The sequence below is a fragment of the Sminthopsis crassicaudata genome, chromosome 2, assembly GCF_048593235.1.
Source record: "Sminthopsis crassicaudata isolate SCR6 chromosome 2, ASM4859323v1, whole genome shotgun sequence".
NCBI lineage: Eukaryota > Metazoa > Chordata > Mammalia > Dasyuromorphia > Dasyuridae > Sminthopsis > Sminthopsis crassicaudata.
The window spans coordinates 626,312,664-626,337,069 of NC_133618.1; the positions used below are offsets into that span (position 1 = coordinate 626,312,664).

Genomic DNA, 24,406 nt, shown 5'->3' on the forward strand with positions numbered 1-24,406 from the left:
ATAAAGCTGATGATATTTGGACATAATGAGTTTGATCTATTGGTAGAACCTTTAGCTTGAGAGAATTTATAGGTCATTAGAGGGTCTGAGTAGAAGACATAGAAGATTGTAGACTCATTCACCAGAAGTGATAGTTGAAGCCAAGGGGGTAGAGAGAATCCAGCACAGAGTCTTGGGATCACTTCAGTGAAGGAATAGGGGAAGAGCATGAGAAGGTAGCCCAGGAGACAAGTGACTGGGGAACTGTGCTACCTCTGAGGCCAAGTGAGAAGAGAAGATGCAGATATCCTTCAGGAAGGGCTGGAGGAAGCCATGATCCATCCTCATACAGTTCCAGGGCTAAACGTTTGTCCCTACTCAACTGGCTGTTCCCAGGCTGCTCTGAAAAAGTACAATAATGCTTCGCTTGGACATTCATTACTTGGAGGCATTGACATTAGTTTTGTTATCTTGTACCACAGACTTTTTTGATTTTGATCACATTGTAAACGCTTATTACAGTAAGTGTAGATTATGTTGTGGCCTATCTGCCCATTTCTGCTCTCCCTGGAGCCCTCATTTTCATATAACATATGTTTGTATGCTCTTCCCTAGTGTAGAGAGGCAAGAGAGAGATCCTGCCTAAGAGCTGGGCCCCCTAAAACCTCCATCCCCCTTCTGTCTGACATGCTGATTGTGAGACCCAGCAGCAGAACCCCCCCAGGCTCCAAATCCCTCCTGCCTACCCCAAATGGGCTTCTTTGGGTTCTTTCAGAGCAAAGGCTGTCTCCTCCTTGTGTGTCTTTGTTTCCTCCTTTTCCTTCTCCTCCTCATCTTCCTTTTCCAACTCTCACCCCTTTTTTTGCTCTTCTCTTCCTCCTCCTGCTCATCACCACCAAGGAATGGTTCATGGGAGCTAGATGTTGACCAGGTGCCTGCCCCCAACAGAGAAGGCTCTTTTGTCCAGAAGGAGGGCGGGCACTGTCTTGTCTGCTTGGCTCTAACCCCCTCACTCAGTGCTGGGCCACATCTTCGGAGTAACGGGATAAATGTGGGCCTCAGACCCACCTTCTCCTGGCATTCCATCCTGGGGCGCTCTAGTACTGGGCCTAGACTTGGGCTCTGAGAGACAAATGACTGCACTTTTTGTTGGTTCAATTTTCCCAACTATAAAATGGAAATAATAGTGACACCTGTCTTCAGGATCATTGTGTGTCTGGCACATAGTAAGTGCTATATAAATGTTTCTTCTTAACCCTTCTTTGTATTTTGAGGAGTCTGTGGTTTCCTTGGTTTGGGGACTCCTAGCGTAGTTAACAGTCCCCCCTTTGCCTTTTCCTCCACTATGAGTTCTTGTCTAGGTTTCTTACTAAACTCTTCTAAAGATCTGCTCAATGACCTGGAAGTCCTCCTTCCTCTTTTTAGAATATTGTAAATCTGATCTCTCCCTTAGACTTCTTCATTGTGTTTTTATTTTTATTTTTCTGGGAGAAAGGCAAGTTATGTGGGTTAGAGGTTCAGTGAATGAAGCATATTTATACATATATTTCCATTCCACAATTTGACTAATCATGGGAAAATAGTAGGGAGGATAAAGACTTGATAATGATAGAAGAGAAAGACAGAATATCAAAGAGAAATAAATAAAGCATGGCAGAACGTGAAGGTGAAAGAGGGGGATAAAAGAGTGGCAGATTCAGTGCTCTTATAGGTAAACTGCTCTTATCATTACATGTTTGAACTGGCTTCAAGCTTTTATTACTAACCTTTGATAATAATTGAAGTAGTTTTAATTTTCAATAGATTTTTATCTTTAGATATTCCAGGATTCTACTCTGAAAGAAATAATTGAGTCAGCCTCCAATCAGGGGGAAAATTCTTTTCTAGGCTTTGCTGATCATGACGACCAAACAGATCTTTACCTGGGGGCCAATCTAACTCTTAGGTTAGAGGTTCTTTGCTCCCTTAGTTTATTAAACCATTTAGTTATTTATGTTTATTAAAGTGCATACAGTATATGAAGAAATATAAGAATGGGTATACAAAGATAATTTACTGCTCATGAGGATAAAGCTGTTATTTTTAATAGGGCTTAAATTGTTTAATTTTAGGAGAAACCATTGAGAAAATCCTCTTATTTTTATTCTGAATAAATTTGTGCCTTCTTGGGATTTAGATGAATTCACTGAGTTAAATAAAATTCTATTTAACCTCTTAATACTCCAGTAGATATGTGATTTTTATCAGTGTTGCTGTTTCCTCCAAAGCCCAGGGGAGACTCCTCTCTTCAAATAAAAAGCAGCTCTGGTCTCAGAATGATCCCAGTTTCATCCTGAAGATAGGGTGAGGCTAACCCCAAGAGGAGGGCATCAGGCTTTTTTTCTATAACTCTTCTGTCTTATTATACCCCCATTCAAGTATAAAACTAGGTAAATTTAGATATGACTTATGTTTCGGGTCTCCTCAAAAGAGATTGCTTCTTGAAAAAAGGTACTGGATGTACAAAGTAGGTAATTAGGGGGGGATATATATGTATGTATCAGCTATTTATTTCTTGGTCCACAAAATAAATACTTAAAATGCAAAACATTCTTAATATTACATTAACAAATGCTTAAAATATATTATCATATTCCATGTTATATATGTGTATATATACATACACACACACTTTCTTTTCTGTTTTGGAATTGCAGATGGTACTTCCTGCTGACATCCCACCATGAGCCTTTTTTTTCCTAGCCATACATTTATTTGATGACAGCTTTCTTTACCCCATCCTCTTTAAAAATAATAACAATAATAATAATTTAAATTAAAAACACTCATAATTACAGTAAGATTTTATATTTTTTGTACCTTTAATAAAATTGTTTGCCTGGGAATGGATTTTCCCATAGAAAACATTTTATTGATAAAAGTCAGTCTGTGTTCTCCTCATTTTCAATAACAATTGTGTAGAGCATTCTTGTCATTGAAAGATGCAAATATTGGTTTTGAAAAGTCACCTTTCTCTGTAGCATACCTTCCTTTCCCACATCACTTTAGAATTATTCCCTCAGTGGGTTTTAAAAATTAAAATGCTGGCAACATATTTAACCTGGATCTGATTTTGATATAACTTTATCTCATTTTTGTATTATTTAGTTTCCTTCCAAGCTCTGCCTCCCTTTGTGATGAAATCATTGCATATGTAATTATTGAGTAATATGGATGGATCTAATTCATTTATAAGATTTTATTGAGTTCTTTGTATCTTTCTCTGTCTTCTCATCTATTACAATAGATGGTGGTGCATCACAAAAGATTATTTTCATGGTGGTCTTCCATATTGACCAAGGCATTGTCCTCTCTTTAAACTTTTGTTGAAATAATTTCTTCTCATTTCACCTGTTTAACCTATATCAGATTGCTTGCTGTGTAGGATAGGGGGGAGGAAAGGAATAAGGAAGAAAAATTTGAAACATAAGGTTTTGCAAAGATGAAAGTTGGAAACTATCTTTGCTTGTATTTGGAAAAATAAAATGCTATGAAATGTTTTTCTTCTTATTAGGTTTTTCTCGTCCTTTTTATACCTGCTAGTCTTCCTGTTCCTCTCATTGTCCTTTTCTAAAAGTTTTGTAGAAAGTTTCTTATCTCTTTAGAGATTTTTGAAGCTTATTTTAGAAGTCTAGAGGTTTTTAATGTAAAATATTGAAATACAATTCCTTTCCCCAGCATGTCATTATTAACTTTCAAGAAATTATTGGAATTTTTCATTTTTAAAAATTAATTTAAATTTAAAATTCATTTCAACCATAGTTTACATGATCTTATTGCAAGATTTCACATATGAATTGCAATTATTTATTAATATTTTAAATAAATATCTTTTCTTTAAATTCCAGAGTCTATATATTTGAAATGTACTTTGTCCATTTCCTTCTGTGTGAAGATATTTTTAAAAAAAAGTTTTCAAAGTAATTTTCCCCAACTCTTCTACCTTTTGGTATCTTTGTGACTGAGTTACAACATATCTCAAAGACAAAATAGCTTTGTTGACCTCACTGATGATGTTTGTCAACAATGGATTTTTCAGTACTACCAAATCCTGTAGTGATGATCCTGTTAGTTTTCTAAAAATGTAAATTAGTTATGTCTATTTCAAGTGTCTTGGAACATGTAGGAAGATACCAGTGTTTGCAGCTTACACGAACCAGTTGGGTAAGATGGTATTTGTTATGGACTTTTCCCACAGTTTAATAAAGTATGAAAAGTTCTAAAGTATCTGTTCATAATACTATGTTTGAAAAGGGTGGGAGTTAACATGGATATAAATCTCAAGATATTTATAATGTTAATTTTTTGAAAAAGCACAGTTTCCTGGACAGCATAGATTAGGGACATCGACCTTTTTTTATTCAGGGAAAAACTACTTTTCATTTCCCTAAAATCTTGAGATCATCAAAGGTTTGGGCAACTGGTTGCCTTGCTAACAAGAAAATCCTTCTAAAATGGGACAGTGAATAGGATCAGTGAATCATTCAGTCAATGCAAATTGTTGATTGAGCCCAGAAATCTTGCTGAAACAATAGGAAAGCCAGTCTCTAAGATATTTAGAATTAAGTGACAAAGTATAGTTAAGTGATATTAGTGGTGAACTCAAGGTTATTGGCAACCTCTGGAATGAACTTTGTATTTCATATTTACATGTGTTGATTTTTCTGTCTTATGAAGCTTGACCATTCCAATCCTTCTGAGATGGTTATTTTTTCAGTCTTCCATGAAAAATACTCTTTTTATTGGTCATTTTATTTTCAGAATTATCCAAGTTAGACACATTTTCCTAAGACTACCTATTCTTGTCTTGCAGAATAGTCATAATGGCAAATATCTTAGAAAATACCCAATGTTTAAAAGTTACTAAGGCAAGTGGGGAGGGATAACTGTGAAATTTTACTGGAATTGTGCCAGAGATGAATTTATATTATTGTTTATAATAATAATAGTTTATTATTTATTGTAATAAATGCTTGTTGATTTGACTTTTTAGGTTACTTGAACTTTTTTTTTCTCTTTAATACTATTTCATTTTTTTCAAATACCTGTAAAGATAGTTTTCAGCATTCATTTTTGTAAGATGTTATGTTCTAAGTTTTTCTCCTGCTTTTCTCTTACCTTTCTTTTTTCCAACATAGCAAACAGTCTGATATAGATTAAATATATGCAGTTCTTTTATGCATATTTTCATATTTGAGTGTTGTGCAAGAAAAATCAGATCAAAAGGGGAAAAACCACAAGAAAGGGAAAAAACTCAAGCAAACAACAACATAAAAAAGATGAAAATCCATGCTTCGATCCACATTTAGTCTCCATAGTTCTTTTTCTGTATACAGATGACATTTTCCATCACATGTCATGTCTATTGGGATTTCATTGAATCACCACATTATTAAAAAGAGCTAAGTGATGAATTTAATATTAAAATGTTTGTTTTCAGTTGATTTACTATTTTTTTAAATGGTAGACATTACCATTGGCAGGCATAACAGGAATATGTAATTAAAGAAATTTTATATTATATTCTTACAATGCAAACCTTTTAATAATGGCATACATGAAAATTCAGTACAACCAATATTTATTGAATACATATTAGATACAAGGCATATTAGAAAAAAAGACTATATTTAAGGAACTTTAAATTTGAGGAACATCATCATCTCAAAAACCATATCAAAAGTATCATTGCTCTTTGTTGATGTGTGACATATTCTAAGTTATGGAGTACTTTGTAAAGTTTTGTAAAACTTTTGTAAAGTTTTACGTTTTTTACAAACTATAGTTTCATTCTAGGCTCCTAACATCCCTACAAATTTCATAGGCTTTTATCTTGATCTGCATTTTGCAAATTTAAGACCTGAGATATAGAGAGCTTAAGTGATTTGTCCAAGATTACAAACTAGTTTAGGTAAAGAACCCAAATTAATTTTCTGACTTCCAAGATTGATGCTCTTTCTTGAGAATTCTGAATCTCTTCTTTCCCTAACTAGATTAATTCCAGATAAGTTCTGACTAATGATATTTCATTGGTATTAGGTTCTCAGTATGGGAAAACTACTTTCATTAATGGATATCCACAAAAATTGTACATTTTTATAGTCTTCTAGAGTTCCCCAATACTGAGATAGGTTAAGTGTTTTGCATAGGATCAAAGTATGTGTCTGAGAGAGACCTGGACCCAAGGCTTCCTGATTATTATGATGTTCAACTTATCTTCAGAAAATTGAATTCTATCTTAGATGCTAAAAATACTGCCTTAAAGTTTCTTTTGTCATTTTCAAAAAAAAAAAAAAAAAAAAAGAGTTCAATTTTATATTCAATTCCAATTTTCTCCTTCCCTTTCTTCCTCTTCTACCTATTGAAAAAGTAAAGAAAACAAAACACATTGCAAATATGCATCATCATTCAAAACAATTTTCCACATTAGCCAGGTTTTCCCCCTCCTGAAAACAACAGAAAAAAGAAAGAAACGAAAATATTCTTCAATTTGAACTTGAGTGCATCAGCTCTCCATTTGTTTTTCTTTGATCTTTTTGTGATATAGAGTTAATAGGAGTTGGGCCAGTACACATCTTCATTAACAATGCATTAAAGTACCACTTTTCCCTCAGCCCTTTCAGCATTGTAATTTCCTTTTTTGCCAACTTAATCTGATTGGTATGAAGTGGTACTTTTTAACTTTATGTAATCAAATGTCCATTTTACTTCCTATGGGCTTCTCTGTCTTTTCTTTGGTCATAAACTCTTCTTGTATCCATAGATCTGACAGTTAACTGATTTCATTCTCCTCTTATATACTTAAGATGTTATTCTTCATATCTATTTAATTTTTTTTCCCTGAGGCTGGGGTTAAGTGACTTGCCCAGGGTCACACAGCTAGGAAGTGTTAAGTGTCTGAGACCAGATTTGAACTCAGGTCCTCCTGAATTCAGGGCTGGTGCTCCATCCACTGTGCCCCCTAGCTGCCCCTTATCCTTCATATCTAAATCATGTTCCAATGTTAAGCTTATTTTGATGCACAGAGTAAGATGTTGGTCTGTACATAGGTTTTGCTAGATGACTTAATAAGTATATAAATGCAAATAAAGTTTTCCCAACCATTTTTTGAATAGTTAGTTCTTGTCCTAATATCTGGAATCTTGAGTTTAAAAAAAAATTCATTACAATGCCTCTTTGCCTCAGTTTGTTGTGTACCTGATCTGTCCCACTGATCAACCTAATGATTTCTTACCCAAACAAAATTGTTTTGATGATTCCAGTTTTGTAGTAACATTTGAGATCAGATTCTGCTAGGATACTGCCTTTAGTTTCAATCAAAAATCTTGCTGAGAGGCAGAGAGTTTTTTGGTTTGGAGGGTTTATAGAGATTAGCATATTGGATAATGTTAGACTAGAAGTCAGAAAGGCCTGCCTTTCATACTCACTAGCTGTGTGATCCTGAGCAAGATACATAATAAAACCCACCTCAGGTTTGTGTAAGGATCAAATGAGATAGCCTGTTCCTAAAGTCCTCTTCCAAACCTTAAAACACCATGTAAGTGCTGCTGTCATTGTTGTCACTGTTGGCATTACCCTTATACTACAATATTTTGCATTTCTTTCTCAGAATGAAGACAGGGAACTAGAGGGAGGAATATTAGAAAAGAATGACAGTGTCTTAAGTATCCCTTTTAAAATTGTCACATTCAGTAATTGAAAGTGGTTTCTTGATTACATAACAAATATTGATTCTGGGAACTGGGTTACAGAACTGATTCTGGAAGCTTATGACTATGTTTAATATATATGTGTATTTCATAGTCTGGAAGGTTCTAGAGTTAATTCTACCACATGGTTTGATATGTTGTCTGTAGTAACTTAATTTTGTTATGTATTTTCATTTAGCTACATATTAAAAAAACTTGGTCTTCAGGTTCTTCAGATAAATATAATAATTTTTAATGATAATATGTAATAGTATATTTAAATAATTATATAAAACCCAAGAAAAATAATTATACCTGATACTCAGTTTTCAAAATCAAAATCATGAAATAATTACTATACAGTTTTTAAAATCAAAATCATGAGGATATTTGAAGTTTTATTAAACAAATTAAAATATCTTCCTAATGTTACATTAAAAGTAAACCAGTAAAATTCATTAATTTATCCCGTAAATACTATGTGGATGTACATCTGCCCGTACAGATATTTCTAAGACCACTGGAATGATATTAACATTCTGTGTGTGGGTTTCACATTGCTTCATGTCCTCTTTCAATGATAAATTTAAAAGTCTTGAATAAATTCAAGGGCCATTCTTAAGAAACAACTATAGTGATTGTGAAATTCTAGTTGACTCAGTTCTGAATTCCACAGATGAAAACTTGACTGTGTGGATTTAGTGCCAGAATAAAAGCCTCTTCTGTATGATTGCCACTGTAGTGCCTGGAATGTGGTGCCCTCATTGTGGACAGGATGGGACCATCACATTATTTGTCAAATTGCAGAAAGGTAGCTTCTGGCTCTCACAGTATTTCTTAGGATAACTCGGGGGTGTAAAATCAGTTTCTCTTTAGCAGAGCCTAAGAATGTGTACCATTGCAGTGGTATGTACAGTTTTTCCAGGTCTTTCCTTGATGTACCCTAATCAAGTAATGTTTATAGTGGCACTTAAGAGTATTTGAAAAATAGAAATTCCATTCAACTTCAAATCCAAAGAACCCCAATACCTACAAAGAAAACTTGGCTATAAATTGGAGCCAAAAACAATAGCTGCAGACTAGTTCCAAAAGTCAGTTATCTAGTCCCTTTACTTATCCAAAACATGATCAAGTAATAAAAAGGGAAGGACCTTTGCTTCCTGAAACAGGTCAAAGAATTCTGGCACTTTTTTTTTTTTTTTTTAAATAGGGAAAGCCCTTACTCAGAGGCTGAGGGATGGCAAATTAGAAGGGAACTTTTGGATTGCTTGAGGTAATTTTTCTGAAAGAAGATTATTCATTTTGACCTGGAAAAGAGGGTAGGAGCAGCCTACATGGACAAAAATAAAGAATGGGGATGTAATAATTCAATTTAGAAGACTGGGACAGTTTCAGCAAACAGCTTTAATTAAATCCAAAATATCACTCTTATTGAAGTATGTTTATTAATTTATTTATTAGGGAAAGATTAAATTGCAAATCAGATAATAAATATATATTTTAGAAAGATTTCTATCAAAAATGATTAAAGGGCTTCAAAGATAGTTGGACATTTAGAGAATGTAACATTCAGTTTTTTGGAAAAAATTTTTAAAGTTTATTTTCCAACGTTAAAAGATAAATTTATTCTTACTGTACTATGTAATATCTAACATTATAAGCGACATTTCTTATGATAATTGTAACAGGTCAAAAATGTGATGTGGTTATTTGCTTTTTTCATAGTTCATTGTGACATTTTCAACTTCTTTAAGAACTAGAAAGGGAGGGCAGCTAGGTGTAGCTAGTAGCAGTGGATAAGAGCACCAGCCCAGAAGTCAGGAGGGCCTGAGTTCAGATGCGGCCTCAGACACTTATTGCTTCCTAGCTGTGTGACCCTGGGCAAGCCACTTAATCCCAATTGCCAAAAACTAGCTAGGCACATTTTCAGATTTTCTTCATGTATTTTTCCATTCTTGTACAGCAAACATAATTCTCATTTTTATAATGCCCAAGCTTTTTTTTTTTTTTGTTCAAATGCTCCTAACTACCACTTTGCAATGTCAACATGAATGAGACAGTGGTGATGTCATAGTATATAGGGCACAGGGCCTGGAAATCAAAAAGACCTGAGTTCAAATTTGCCCTGACTTAGTAGCTGGACAAGTCATTCAGTTGCTATTAGCCTCAATTTCCTCATCTGTAAAATTGGGATCATAATAGCACCTACCTCATAGGGTGATTGTAAGGATCAAATGAAAGAATATTTGCTAAAAGCACTTAGCACAGTGCCTAGCACATACATAAATGCTTTTTCCTTTTTAATATAGTATTGTGGGGGATTGTAGAAAGAGTACTTGATCAAGGCAAATAGGTTTCAAAGCCTGATCTCTAAAACCCTAAGTCTAAGTCCTATGATTATGATTAAATTTCTGCACATTGTGAGGAAGATTCTGGGAAGATGAAAGAGTAGGTCAGTAAATTTCAAGCTCTCCAGATTTCTCCCACAAATAGAACAAATTGTGCCTCCAGGCAAACACTGACAGGTGAAAAATCCAGAAGACTTAGGGCAAAATTGGGTCTTGTAGAACAACCCTAGAGGATCTGAGGCCCCTAGGCTGGGAATTAATCCCTGTAAAGTACAAACACCTCCAGGCTAGCTCTGCTTAAACTCCTAGTGGGGACTCCTGGGGGCTAGTTGGATGTGGCTGGAGCCTCAGCAGGGAACCACAGAAACCTTGCTTTCACCAACTGTGGGGTCTGAGTCTGAGCCTGGGCGAGAAGGAACCAGCACACTAGAAGTGCAGAGGCAGTGGGGCATAAATGCTGCTGGCTGTGGGGCCACTTGCAGAAATGGGAAGCTCTTGGTTTGGAGTTCCAGGTCAGAGGGGAGAGCTGAAGTGAAGCTAGGGACACCACCCAATACAGCATGATTAGAGAACCTTACAATAATATATACTTCTTATTAAAAAAAAAAAAAAAAAAGAACCGGCAGAGAAGGAACCCAACCATTAGAAACTTACTATGGTGGAACAGGGAAGACCAGGGTTAATCTTCAGAGGACGACATTGAAGTTACAAAAAAAAAAAAAAAAAAAAAAAAAAAAGTTTTATAATATGAATTGATTGTCTGCCCAGAGAGAATTTATACAAGAAAAAAAAAAGTTAAAATCAAATGAGAGACATTGAGGAAAAACTAAAAATTAAATAAACAAACCATCCAAGAAAAACAGGATTATGGGGGGGGGGGGGGGATGAACCAACTAGAAAAGGACATACAGAGCCTCAAAGATGAAAATAACTCTGAAAATTAGAATTGGGCAAAGGGAAGCCAATGAAGCTAAAGAGATCAAGAAATAACAAAACAAATTATAAAGAATGAAAAAATAGAACAGAATCTTATAGGAAGAACGACAGATCTAGAGAACAAAGTCAAAAAGAGAAAATTAAGAATAATTGGACTATCTGAAAGCTCTGACTAAAAAAAGCTCCTTTACACAATAATGCAGGAAATAATCCAAGAAAATTGTCCTGGAGTGTTAGAACATGAGGAAAAAGTAGAAATAGGAAGAAATCTACCAATCACTATCTCAAAGAGAACCTTTGTGGAAAACATAGAAATGCTATTGCCAAATTTCTAAAACCCCAGATCGAAGAGAAAATTTTGCAAAAAACAATGGAAAAAAAAAAAAAAAACAATTTAAATACACTGGAGCTACAATTAGAATTATACAGGACTTGGCAACAGCCACAATAAATGACTGCAGGTCCTAAAAAGTATATCTACTGGCAATTAAAAGAACTAGCCCCTATAGCCAAAAATATTACATCTGGCAAAATTGTTTATAATATTGAACGAGAAAAAAAATGGATATTCAATAAACTTGCAGATTTTCAGAATTTTCTGTCAAGCAAACTTAATAGAACATAATGGGAAATTAACATAAGAGTATCAAAGGTCAATTTGAAGGAATTCAACATAGATAAATTATTTGGTGTTTTTTTTTTTAAGCATGGGAATGTATATCATTTGTTTAAGATTGCCATCAGCAATGGGACAGCTTAAAAAAAAAGATTGGGGCAGAATTGAAGTAAAAATACTAATTATGTTATACAAATGATGTGCAGAGGAAGAATAGACAGAGGTATTAGAGGGGGGAAGAGGGCTTATAGTTCTGAAAACTACATATTATATCAGAAATAGGTTAAATAGGCAACATTACCTATATATCATGAAGGGGTATAGCACCCTCCAAAATCTATAAAAAAATAAGGGGAAAGGATGGGAGGATAGGCAAGCAAAAGGTGTGGGAAGAAGACAAAGAAAAGGGATCCATGAGTGGGGGGATAGCCAGGCAAGTTTAAGGAACAGAATTAAAGCAGAGAGTTAGCAGAGATAGGAAGGATGTTGTGTGTGTTTGTGTTTATGAGTGGAGATATATATACACACATACATACATACACACACACATACACATAAATATATCCTTTCTTATAGCCTCTGAGGAGAAGTGGGGGGGAGGGAATGAAAGGAGGAAAAACAAGAATAAAGTAAAAAAGGTGCACAACAGAGAACAAAAGAACAATTTGCAAGGAAGTAAAGAAAAGATTAATATGATTTAATATTCATGAATATAATTTCTTCTATATATGTGTATATATGTATATATAGATCTACATCTATTCACACACACACACTTTCTTGAATTGCTAATTCATTGTTAGATATTTTGAATCTTCCCTGATGTTATTTGTTTTTTTAAAATAAATAATTTTTAAAGATTCTGCACATTGCAAATATGCCTGTCCTAGTAAAGTAGCTACCATTTGTTACATATGGAAGACTAGCTCAAAACCAGTGGCCATTTTTAAGGAAATAAGTAGGAGCCATTACTTCCCATTCAAGATCTTCACACATTGATTGACATGAGTCAATTAATACAAAAACCTGTAGTAAAGTAGAGTGGAACACCTCATAGTGGGAAGAATCTTGAGCTTTGCATCTGAAACTTTGGTTATAACCCTTTGCTCTGCCATTTCCTGGCCATGTGACCTTGAAGTCACAACTTGGGGGTCTTTTGGGGTCTGTTTCTTCTGCAATGAGAACAATAGGTTAAATTGGACATGCCCCCCAAAACTTTAGTAAGTTTTGTGACCTATGGTCCTGGGATCTTTTTCATAAGTTAGGTGCCCTTTACTACTGAGCAGTTATAAAATTTTAAAGTAATAATAAGTTTTCTAAATTTTTCTAAAAAAAGTAATACTTTTTTTTCATAAATGTAGAATTATTTGAAAATGAAAAGAAAATGACATAGGTTTGTACTTTTTCCCTAGTCTTAACTCGGCAAATAAAATTGCACTTTGAATTCAGATCAAAGTTTCTCAAGTTCTAATTCTTATTAAATGCTTTCAATGCCATTGATTTGCATTCATTTGTAGTTATGCTTATATTACATAATTTATGTTGTATTATATTAGCTATGTTATATATTTATATTATTTACATTATGTTTTTATTTCAGCAATGAGCTAAACTATAAGAAGAATAAAAGAAGCATAAAACATTACAGATAAACTCACTCATTAGACACTATATGATGGGATTAGTCCTAGGCAAAATAAGATTGTGCCAGTAGTGAAGAAAATCCTTACTTTTCCCTACCAAATTTTTGGTATCTTTCATATTCAAGATGGAGGGCCATTCTTTCTTATTCCTTACAAAAAAGAGCCTTGCCCATGCTTTGGCCCTCCCCCTTTGACTTCCTTCCATCTTTTATGGGGCCCCATTGCCTCGGGAACCTTGTCTCCATGTCATTGGGGTTTGGAATGTCTGGCATCAAGCTTGCTGTCTTGTGACAGTAAATAATACTAATGTTGAGTCAGTTGATAATAACACTGCTTTGCTAACATAGTGAAAGGTGTCAGGTGTTAAAAGTTGAAAACACCATGTTTTAAGAGCAGTGGCTATGTTAGTATACTTGTCTTTCTACTCAGGAAGTACCATATAAATCATTACCTTCATGTTACCACTCACAAAAAGGTCAGTATGTTCTTGGGAACATTGAAGAGAACTTCACTTTTATATCACATCCTTGATCATTCAAAGACAAAATTCTCCTTGTTCTCTAGATGACCTTCTTTCTCCTTCCTGACTTATTTGGGGACATTTTTACTGCTTATTCCTTCAGGGCCTGGGAAGAGAAAGCAGGTGAAATTGTTCTCTTTGGCCATATATTGTCATCTCTGTTTTAAAGATGGAGAACCTCTTGAAATAGATCAGGACCATTTAAACTTTTTCTATTTGTGACCCCTTTTCATCCAAGAAATTTTTTTACATGACTCCAGGTATATAAATATATAAAATAGGTATATGACTCAAATATTTACTGATAATCAAATTATAACTTCATGACCCTCACATCCAGTTGTGAGATCTTATATGGAGTCTTAAGCCACAGTTTAAGAAATTGGGAAATATATGACTAAAAGTTTTAGTGTGCTTATGAATTTCACTAGTGCTTGTTTTTTTATTTATTTTTTCTTTTGGATAGAATGATGGGAATGGCTCACAAGATATTCAACTGTCATTACCGTCAAGTCCAGAACCAGAATCAGAAGTTGGGGATCAGATTTATAAGGTAAAACAAGTTCCATTTGTTTTAATTTGTCATTGTAATCATTATAATCACAAAATCACAAAAAAAAGAAAGCCTTATTATCTAATCTGAACAAGAATTCCTGAAATGTAGTTGTCCAGTCTTTGTTTTACCACCACCTTTGAGGGCACATCCATTACCTTATGAAACTCTTGATTAGTTCTGGCTATTAAGTTTTTCCTTACAGCAAATCCAGCTTTGCTTCTTCATAACTTATTCTGCCCATTTACATCAAACAGAGCAATTTAAATCTGTTTTCCCTATGTCGAAAACATAATTACCTCTCTTCACCCCAAAAAGCCATCTCTTCAAGCATCTTTCATATATTTCAGGGGGCTTCTTCATTTTGTTTTCTTTGTTCTAAATGCTCTCCAACTTATCAGCATCCTTTCTGAAATGTTACCAGAATGAAATGCGGTACTTCAGTTGTGTTCTGATCAGTTTAGAGGACATAGAGAGACAGATGTGCCCAGTCCTGGGAACGCTCTGCCTCTTATGAAGCCACCATAGTTTTGGTGACTATCAGGTGACACTGTTGACTTATTGAGCTTGAAGTCCTTTATATATATATATTCTCCCCCTTCCCCAGATTAATTTTTGGCTAGATATGCTTTTCTTTCTTGTAATTCAGAAGTTTTTTTTTTTTTTTTTTTAATGTTTTGGTTTGATTTTTCTTGCCAATTCCAAAGTTTTTTAGGTTTTTTTTTCCCCTTATGCCTGAAACCAACCAAAGAAACCAAACTTAAATCCCAAATTCATTATTGTTTACAAGTATTTGATTTTCATAAAATTGTATTTATTTATTTATTTATTTATAAATTAGGTTTTTTTAAAAGATAGGAACAGATAAATTTAAGTTCTCAGTTTTGGTTTCTTCAGTAAATTATACAGCCTTATTATTAATGAAATATGCTATAGAATATTGCATAAATATATCAACGCAAAGGAATTTTTTTAGTTTGTCACAGATCATTTTAGTTTCTGTGGGATCATTGGATTCTGTCATTATGGAAATAAATTGTGAGTTCAAGTCCTATCTCTGACGTGTTCTTATTCTGGCCTTGTAGAGAAGGCCCTAGGCCTTGTGTCTCTTCCTGAAACTCCTTCCCAAGTATTTCATATTTCCTTTTTTCTGTTTTCTGTGTTAGAATGAAGATCTGTTAAATGAGATAAAACTTCTTAAAGAAGAATTGAAGAAGAAGGATGAAAAAATCCAGCAGTTGGAGCAGCAGCTTGTAAGTATGACTGTGTCTGTTTGAGCACAAATCTTTTCCACCAAGCAACACATTTTCCAAACTCCATTGATGTAGCTTTGAGTCATTTTATTTTTCATCCTGTTGAGAACCATCATATTGAATCTCACTATTTTCAAGATCTTTAAATCAGAAGTTTTTTGTTACCTGAGATCACTTGAGCAAATGTCTCTATTTTCAAAAGGGGGAAGATGTAACTGTAACTCACTTTTTCATCAAGAACAGCTGTATCTAACTATTCTCATTTCCTTTAGGGGTGGTCAGCATTACTAGGGAGATTAGAACACTTTCATACCTGGCTCATAGTAAAGAATTTGACAAGATCTTTGTATCATTTTTGTGATGAAGAGAGACATGTACATCCAAAGAGAGAAGACTAGGAACTGAATGTGGATCACAACATAGTATTTTCACTTTTTGTTGTTTGCTTACATTTTATTTTCTTTCCCTTTTTTGATTTGATTTTTCTTGTGCAGCAAGATAATTGTATAGATATGGATGCGTATATTGTATTTAATGATTTAATGTGTGTATATATGTGTGTGTATGTATATTTAACACATGTGTGTATGTATGTATATTTCACACATTGAATTAATTGCCATCTAGGGGAAAAGGTGGGGGAAAGGGGGAAATTTGGAACACAAGGTTTTGAAAGGTTAATGTTGAAAAATTCTCCATGCAGATGTTTTGAAAATTAAAAAGCTGTAATAAAAAATAAAAATAAAAGATCTGTGTATCATTGTGAATAAGATAAAGAAATGTAGACTAAATGACAATATAGATAGGTGGCTCCCTTTAAATGACTGGAAATAAACAGGGGTTAATCTAAGTTAACTTAAAAGGGATGTCTCAGAGGTATGCTCCACAGTACTCTGCCTGTTTTGTTCATTATTTTTATTAGAAACTTAGATGCAGATATAATAAACAACATACTTATTTTTCTAAAGGGCCATAATTAATGCCATTTTTGCACCTGGGGCAAGTAGCACAAAAAATACACTTTCAAATATATTAAAGAGTCTACAGAATGCTATGGAGAAAACAGGAGCTCATTGGAGGCATAGTCATTAGGAAAAGAAAGATGCTATGTAATAATTTTCAATTAACTTATTCTTGCTAATAGAATTCTAAATTTAAGTGTTTCTGTGCTGCTAAAGAAATGTAGGTACTATCAGTACTTTTTAAATTTCAGTGCTCTGGTTCAAAGACATAGTTACCCTACCCTGGGAATGGCCCTGCAAAATGTCTAATATAATGGATGATAGAATCAGAATAGAAAAAGATCTTGATAGACTAAAATGATGAGACATAGAGGAAATGAATAGTGATAAAATATAGAATTCTGTCTTGGGATTAAAAAAAACAAATGCAGATGGTGAAGCATCTCATGTCTAATGATAAAAAAAAAAAAAAAAGCTACCCAAGGTTAAATTATAATATCTCACCTTCCTTTCTTTTGCTTTTGTTACATTTTCTGGTTGATGCATTAGAGAATGTCCAGAGAAGGGTGACCCCCCACTAGCTAAAAAAGACTTATTATCATGCCTTACGAATTAGGCTTATGTTTAGGATAGAAAAGAGCAAAGGTAAAGGAGGGATATGCTAGTTCTCTTCTGGTATTTTACAGGCTTTTGTATGGAAGAATAATATGAGAACAGAGGAGCTAGAAATGGGTGTATATAAAGAAAATTTTCCTAATTATTATACCTGTCCAAAAGTTGGAATGGGCTGTTTCTGAAAGTATTTAGTTTACTTGGAAGAATTCAAGCAAAAAATGGGTCACAACTTGGGGGAAATATTGTTGAAAGAGTTCTTATGTGAGTTAAGACTCAGCTTTGTGTTGGTAAATATTTAACAACCTGCTGGGAGAGTGGAGAATATGTGCAAAACATATTTTAAAGTTTAATCTCCATTATTGGCATTTTGTCCTTCCCTTTCTTCAGTCTAGACCAGGGGTTGGTAAATTTCAGTCCTGTGGGCCAAATCTACCCTTTTTTTTGGGGGGGGGCCTACAAGCTAAGAATGGTTTTATTTTTAAGTAAAATCTTACTGTATTTAAAAATGTAAAAAACTGTTCTTAGTTTATGGCCTTACAAATACAATTCTGGGGATGTGGAACTCAGGCTATAGTTGTATGGTTCTGTCATGTCGCAGACTATCCTTCCACTCCTTGAGTGTTTCTGGTTTTATAATGTAGCCTTCAGAAGGCTCTGACTCATCTTGGTATTGTACAGTGTAAGAATTCTTACAAGGGGCTAAGTCAGTGGAATTGATAGAGACAGTAGTTTAGCATCGTGCTTAACAGTTCTCTAAATGTACTTAGTACTTATTAAGAGTTTCACAAGATTCACACCTTAAGAGAGCTAGGAGCCTCAACCAAAATGCACTTCAGGAGACCCACAAGAGTGGACTTGTGGGTCTCCCGAAGTGCATCCTGTTTGATGAGTTTACTCTTGGAGGAGGAGTCAGATTCATTCCAACTTCCACCTTTGTTCTGACTGGAGACATTAGGAGGACAAGAAGCTGAAGCTGGCAGAGACAAAGAACTAGTGACAAGAGCTCTCGGAACCAAGGAGAGAGAGAGGCTTTTATTAAAGCTAATCGGGCCCCAGGAAAAGATTCAAGTCTTTGAAGGAGAAAATAAAGGATTTGGACTTTAACTCCTGGCTGCATTTGTGGTGATTTTTACTCCGAACTGAAATATGAAGGCTGCCTTCAGAAGCTCTCCAAGAAACCTGCTCTCAGAGAAAATCATATTTTAAAGAACATTCTGGTGCCTGAACATGGGACCAAGAACCTTCATCTGTGACCCAGAAATTAGGGTGAGTACAGCAAGGAAACTTTGTTAAAGAGCTAAGTAAAGCTCTGAAATGGGACAGATGTTTTAAAAACAGCCTTCTGTTTCTCTTAAAGGAAAATGTGTAGAGAGCATTGTCAGGGTTATGAAAAGCCAAGTTTTGATTATGATTTGGGAGAAGATCACAAAACTTTTGGCAACTGTACAGTGCATATCTCCTTGGTTCTCTATGGAAAAAAAGAATTGGATCTAGAGGAATGGAAATTAGTAGGAGAGCAATTATGTCAATTCTACAATGATAATGGACCTGACTCAATTTAAGTTATAGAATAAGGAAAAAGAAGAAAGAGCAGGAGGGGGAGGTGCCAACTAAACTAGGTGAAAAGGATGAAGAATCAATAAGAATGGAGTTAAGTACAATTCTGAGTGTGGCACTTCACAACAGGAGCATTTCCCAATCCTTGACCTACTACCCTCAATTAATCCTTTATGGATGGAGGGAAAAGGAGGAGGGAGAGAGACACAGACACAGACAGAACCACCTATTAAGCAATGTTAAGATTACAAAAGGCATTGGTCAAGGCTAAGAGAGAAGGACAGGATGTATCTGATTTAAAAATAAATGCATACCCTGTGATTGAAGAGCTTGATCTTTCAGGTAAACAAAGGAGAAGATACACTGCTTTTGATCTGGAAAAAATCAAGGATTCGAAAAAAGGTTGCACTCTTTATTGGGGCTACATCATCTTATGTTAAGATTTTTACTAGATAATTTGGCTTATGAAGTCCTAACCCCAAGTGATTGGAAGTCCATAGCAAGGACATGTTTAGAACCTGGACAAATCTTGTTGTGGCTTTTGGAGTATCATGAATTATGTAGGATTCAAGCCCAATGAAATAGGCAAACTGGAATTAACATACAAATCACTTTTGACCCACTAGCAGGTGAAGGTCAGTATGGAGAGAATTCAGAACAGATTAATTATCCTATAACAGTGTATGATCAAATTTTTAAGGCTGCAATAAAAGCTTGGGGTTCCCTCCCAGGGAAAAATCGGGGCGGGGGGGACCATCACAAAAATAGAGTAAGGTCCCAATGAACCGTTTGTGGATTTTGTGGGATGTTTGCAAACAGCTGTCACAAGAACCATTGGAGAAAATGCAGCTACAAGAATAATGATCAGGCAACTAGCTAAGGAAAATGCCAGTGAGATTTGCAAAAGAATTATATGGGGACTACACAAGGATGCTCCTTTAGAGGAGATCATAAGATGTTGTGCCACAGTGGGCACAAATGCTGCTTATACCCAGACTATGATGAACATGGGAAGACAGGTTCCCTCTTGGCAGAGACTTTTAGAGAGAGTTGTTGATGTTTTCAATGTGGAAAAGTTGGACATCTGAGAGCTCAGTGTAGATATGGAGATAGAGTGAGAAGACAGGCTGAGAGAAGACCTAAAACCCTATGTCCAAAATGCCACAAGGGCTTCCTTCCACTGGGCCTCAGATTGACCCAGGGAAATGAGAGGCAGGGCCCAGCCCCAAGATATGCAAAAGACAGGTGGGGCATGATGGCAGCTGAATTTACACCCAGAGAATCTTTAGAAGGTCAGGACTCTGATGTGATTTATCAGCTGAAAAGCAATCACATGGTGCAAAGAGATTACATGATCAGTCAACCAAAAAGCAATCAGATAGCAGAAAGGAATTACAATTGGGAAGAATACAGGTTTTTTAAACCAATAGGGCAGTGTCCAGTGCAAACAGCTCCAGTAATTGCCAGATGATGAGGAGAGATTTAGAAAGTGGTAAATAGAAGGCCCTAGAGAGAGGATTTGCTTGTATTCCTATAGACAGAGAAGAAAACAGTTGGGTGGCAGTGAGTATCTGGAGAGAGACAGAAAAGGAGAAAAACCTCAAAACAAAGGAGAAGATCTAAGAAACATCTGATACTGAAAGAGCATGGCTGATAATGAGACGTTGCAGGACTTGAAAACCAGCAGGAATAATTGGATTCCTTAAGATGAAAAACTGTTGATAAAGACTGTTGCAGGACTTGAAAATCATCAGATTCCCTAACACAAGATAAGACTCTTGCAGGACTTGAAAACCAGCAGGAATCATTGGATTCCTTGAGATGAAAAATTGTTGATAAAGACTGTTGCAGAACTTGAAAACCATCAGGAATCATTGGATTCCCTAACACAAGATAAGACTATTACAAGACTTCAAAACTTACAGGAATTATTGGATTCCTGGCTAATGGACTAATAGATTCCTTTTGGGCTATTTCTAGGGCTTATGGACATGTATAATTCCTCATGTTGATTCATGTTATTTGTTACATTACTACTAGCCTATGTTATATTGCTATGTGCTTATGTAATTTATGTAATTATGTGTAATACCTCCCATATTGATGGATTTATGTATATCTGTTTCAAGTGAGCCCCTTTAGAAACCCGCTAATCTGATTTGATTTCCCATTTCCTTTGGTGTTTTCATCTTTCTTCCTGAGACGTCAGGGAGGGCATGATCACCTTCTTTTTTTGGGGTTCTCACCTCCTTGAGAAGTCAGGGAGGTCATGACCACTTATGTTCTAAATCAAAAGAAAGTGGGAGATGTTAGAATTCTTACAAGGTGCTAAGTCAGTGGAATTGATAAGAGACAATGGTTGTTTAGCAGTGTGCTTAACAGTTCTCTAAATGTACTTAGTACTTATTAAGACTGCCACAAGATTTACTCCTTTAGAAAAGCATATATAAGCTAGGATTCTCAACCAGAATGCACTTCAGGAAACCCACAAGTCCACTCTTGGAGGAGGAGTCAGATTCATTCCAACTTCCACCTTTGTTCTGGCTAGCGACATTGGGAGGACAAGAGGCTGAAGCTGGCAGAGACAAAGAACTAGTGACAAGAGCTCTCGGAACCAAGGAGAGAGATAGGCCTCTATTAAAGCTAACCAGGCCCCAGGAAAAGATTCAAGTCTTTGAAGGAGAAAATAAAGGATTTGGACTTAAACTCCTGGCTGCATTTGGTGTGATTATTGCTCTGAACTGAAATGAAGGCTGCCTCCAAAAGCTCCCCAAGAAGCCTGCTCTTGGAGAAGATTATATTTTAGAGAAGAACATTATAGTACAGTAGTAGGCAAAGCCCTGTTTTCTTTCTAATTGGATATGATAGTGTTTGTTGACTGTATAGAAGTCATCTGTTAAAGTCTTATTATTGAGTTGAGTTTCTCAGTAAATAGATCTAGGATTAAAGACTGACTTCAAGGGTCATATAGCATCTGAACAGGAATCCTTTCTGCAAAGTCATTGAGAAAGGAACCATCCAGACTTTGGAGATCTCCATATGGGAGAAACCCACTCTTTCTGAGGCATCCACTTCTGCTTTTGAATAGAGTTCATCCTAAAGAACTGGGCTGCTTTTGTTTCTGGCTCTCTTCTGCTCACACCAAACAGAACAAGTATGATTCTTCTTCTACATAAACTTTACATCCACCTGATGACAGTCATTATGCTATGATATATCCTCTTTTTCCAACATTAGCTCCAGCCACTCCCTCTGTTTAATCTCTAGTCTATCTTCACCAGGCTAAATATCCCCACTTCCTTTTATTAATTTCATATTGATCTTGAGGGTCCTTAATTATGGTGGTTCCCTTACTCGGGACACTCCAACTTATCAGTGTTCTTATGACCTAGAGGATTGAGTGCTGATTCTGGAATGAGGCAGACTAGAGTTAAGATCTAATTTTGGATATTCCCTAGCTGTGTGATGCAGTGCAAGTCATTTAACATCTGTCTTCCTCAATTTCCTCAACTGTAAAAATGGGAATTATAACAGTATCTACCTTCTCAAGTTGTTGTGAGGCCCAAGTAAGATCATATATAAGGCACTTAATTCCTGGTACTTGATATTTTCCCCTTCTCTTTCCTCTTATTAAAATATTTCATTAAGAAGTGTACACAGTGTTCTTCTAGAACCAGGGCAGCCAGATTGTCATTTCTGTAATCTTGAATACTTCTATTAAAGCTTAATATCACCTTAGTCCTTTTTGGCCATACTATCATTCTGGTGACTTATATTTAACTTGCAATTAACTTAGATTTGTACATGACTAGAAAATGAGGATACCACATCACAGAAAAAGATCTTGAATTTCCTTAGTACCTGAAAGCATATAGTAGGTGCTTAATAAATGCTTGGTTGTTTGGTTGTTAACAAGGCTGAAAAACAACCTTCTCATATGAATTAGACTTCTTTCCTTTAATTTACTATTATTCTGGTATAGGTTGTCATCATCTCATGCCAAATCTGTTTCAGTGACCTTTAGTGAGTGTGTCTCAAGTCTCTTCTCACTGCAGTCTGACTTCTACTCAGATCAAATTGATCTTCCTGAAGCCCAATTCTTACCATATCATGTTCCCTATGACTTCAAGTTTCAGATATAAAATTAATCTGTCTTTCAATAATCTGGAGGGGGAGTTAGGGGGATCCTCCTGCCTTTTATTTCTTATACTTTATTTTCAACCATATATTCTGTAAAGTCCAAGTGACATGGCCTCTTGGATGTTCCTCATAAATGGCACTCCCATTTCCCAGCTCTGCATTTTCACTGATTGTCCCTCATGCCTAGAATTCTCTCTCTCCTCATTTCTAACTCCTGGCATTCTTCAGATCTCAGCTAAATCCTCTTAAAGCCTTTCTCTGTCCCTCTTAATGCCAGTGTGTTGTATATAACTTGTTTGTAAATACTAGTTTGCATGTCATTTCTCCATTAGATTGAAAAGGGATCCCACCCCCATTTTTCTTTGTGTCCCAAGCACAAATTCCTCATAATAGTAATTTCAAGACTATTGTTTTTATCTGTGCACAGCATTAAGCTTTAAACAGTATTTGTAGAGTTTGGTGGGGTTTTTTTTTTTTGTTTTGTTTTGTTTTGTTTTTTTGTTTTTTAATAAAGAATCTAGTAAAAGAGAGTTCTTTGAAGGAAGAGTCTGCTCTATTAATGTGTTCCTTAATAATGCTCTGTAAATTCTCTTGCTTTGGTCCCAGCCTACTTATCTCCCAATACTCTTCTAATACACTTCACTTTAGTAGATCTAATCTGTTAATCATTTCCCCAAACCAAACTGTACTTTGCCACCTTCATGCCCAAAATAGAATGAGTGGATTATTTCCAGAAGGGTAGGCATTGTACCTGTAATATAGTCACACGTAAATAGTTTCTGCAAAGAATAGGCCTAAAAAATCCAGTTCAGATGGTACATCTTAAACTCATGTCCTTTAATGAAAATCATACTGTTAACATTTCCTTGTGTTTTGTAGAAGCTGTTTAGTGTAATGAAAAAAGGACTGGATTTGAATTTGCTGCTAACTGTCTACCAGTGTAGCCATGGAAAAGTCATTTTGTGTCTCCTAATTCAACTCAGGACACTGAGGTGTACTAAAATTCAGTAGCTTACCTCTAAGATCACCCAGGTAGTTAGAGCGGACTAGAATTTGAACTCTATGTCTATTTTCTTCTAATTCAGTACTTGTTTTACTACCCTGTTATCTGTATGTTTATATATTTGTTGTTTTGAAAGAACATAGTAAAATAATTTCTAGAACTACAAGTAATTCAATTTAGAATTTAGTAAATAACAATACTTTATGGCAACATTTTCAAACAATTTTCCCTTTTTTATCTTCACCAATGTGGTAGAAATTAAATCTTTTTACACTGAACACAAAGGAAATATCTAAATTCTTTCTTTAAATTAGAAATTGTTTATTAGCATTTATGCATTCTTTTTGTTTCACAAAGAATGTTTTGCTCTAACTTGTTTACTGTAATAGGATTTAACTTGTATTGGGAAAATGAAAAGCTGTAATTATTTTATGATCTCATTTTCACTCACAGAAAATTCTTAGTCATTTGTACAAAGGAGCAATTTAGAAGCTTAACTTAATGGATTTTTCTTTTACAGTTTTTCCTTCAAGGAAGGGAATTCATACTCCAAC

General features: G+C 35.2%; 1 protein-coding gene across 11 annotated transcripts in view; it reads left to right on the forward strand.

Moving 5' to 3' along the window:
* Positions 1-24,406, forward strand: part of CCSER2 (coiled-coil serine rich protein 2) — a 114,846-nt gene that overhangs the window by 65,235 nt on the left and 25,205 nt on the right. For all 11 annotated transcript variants that reach the window (XM_074296376.1, XM_074296379.1, XM_074296380.1 and 8 more), the window contains 2 exons: positions 14,236-14,322; positions 15,489-15,575. In XM_074296376.1, coding sequence (XP_074152477.1) covers positions 14,236-14,322; positions 15,489-15,575 — 174 coding nt within the window. The remainder of the gene's footprint in view (positions 1-14,235; positions 14,323-15,488; positions 15,576-24,406) is intronic.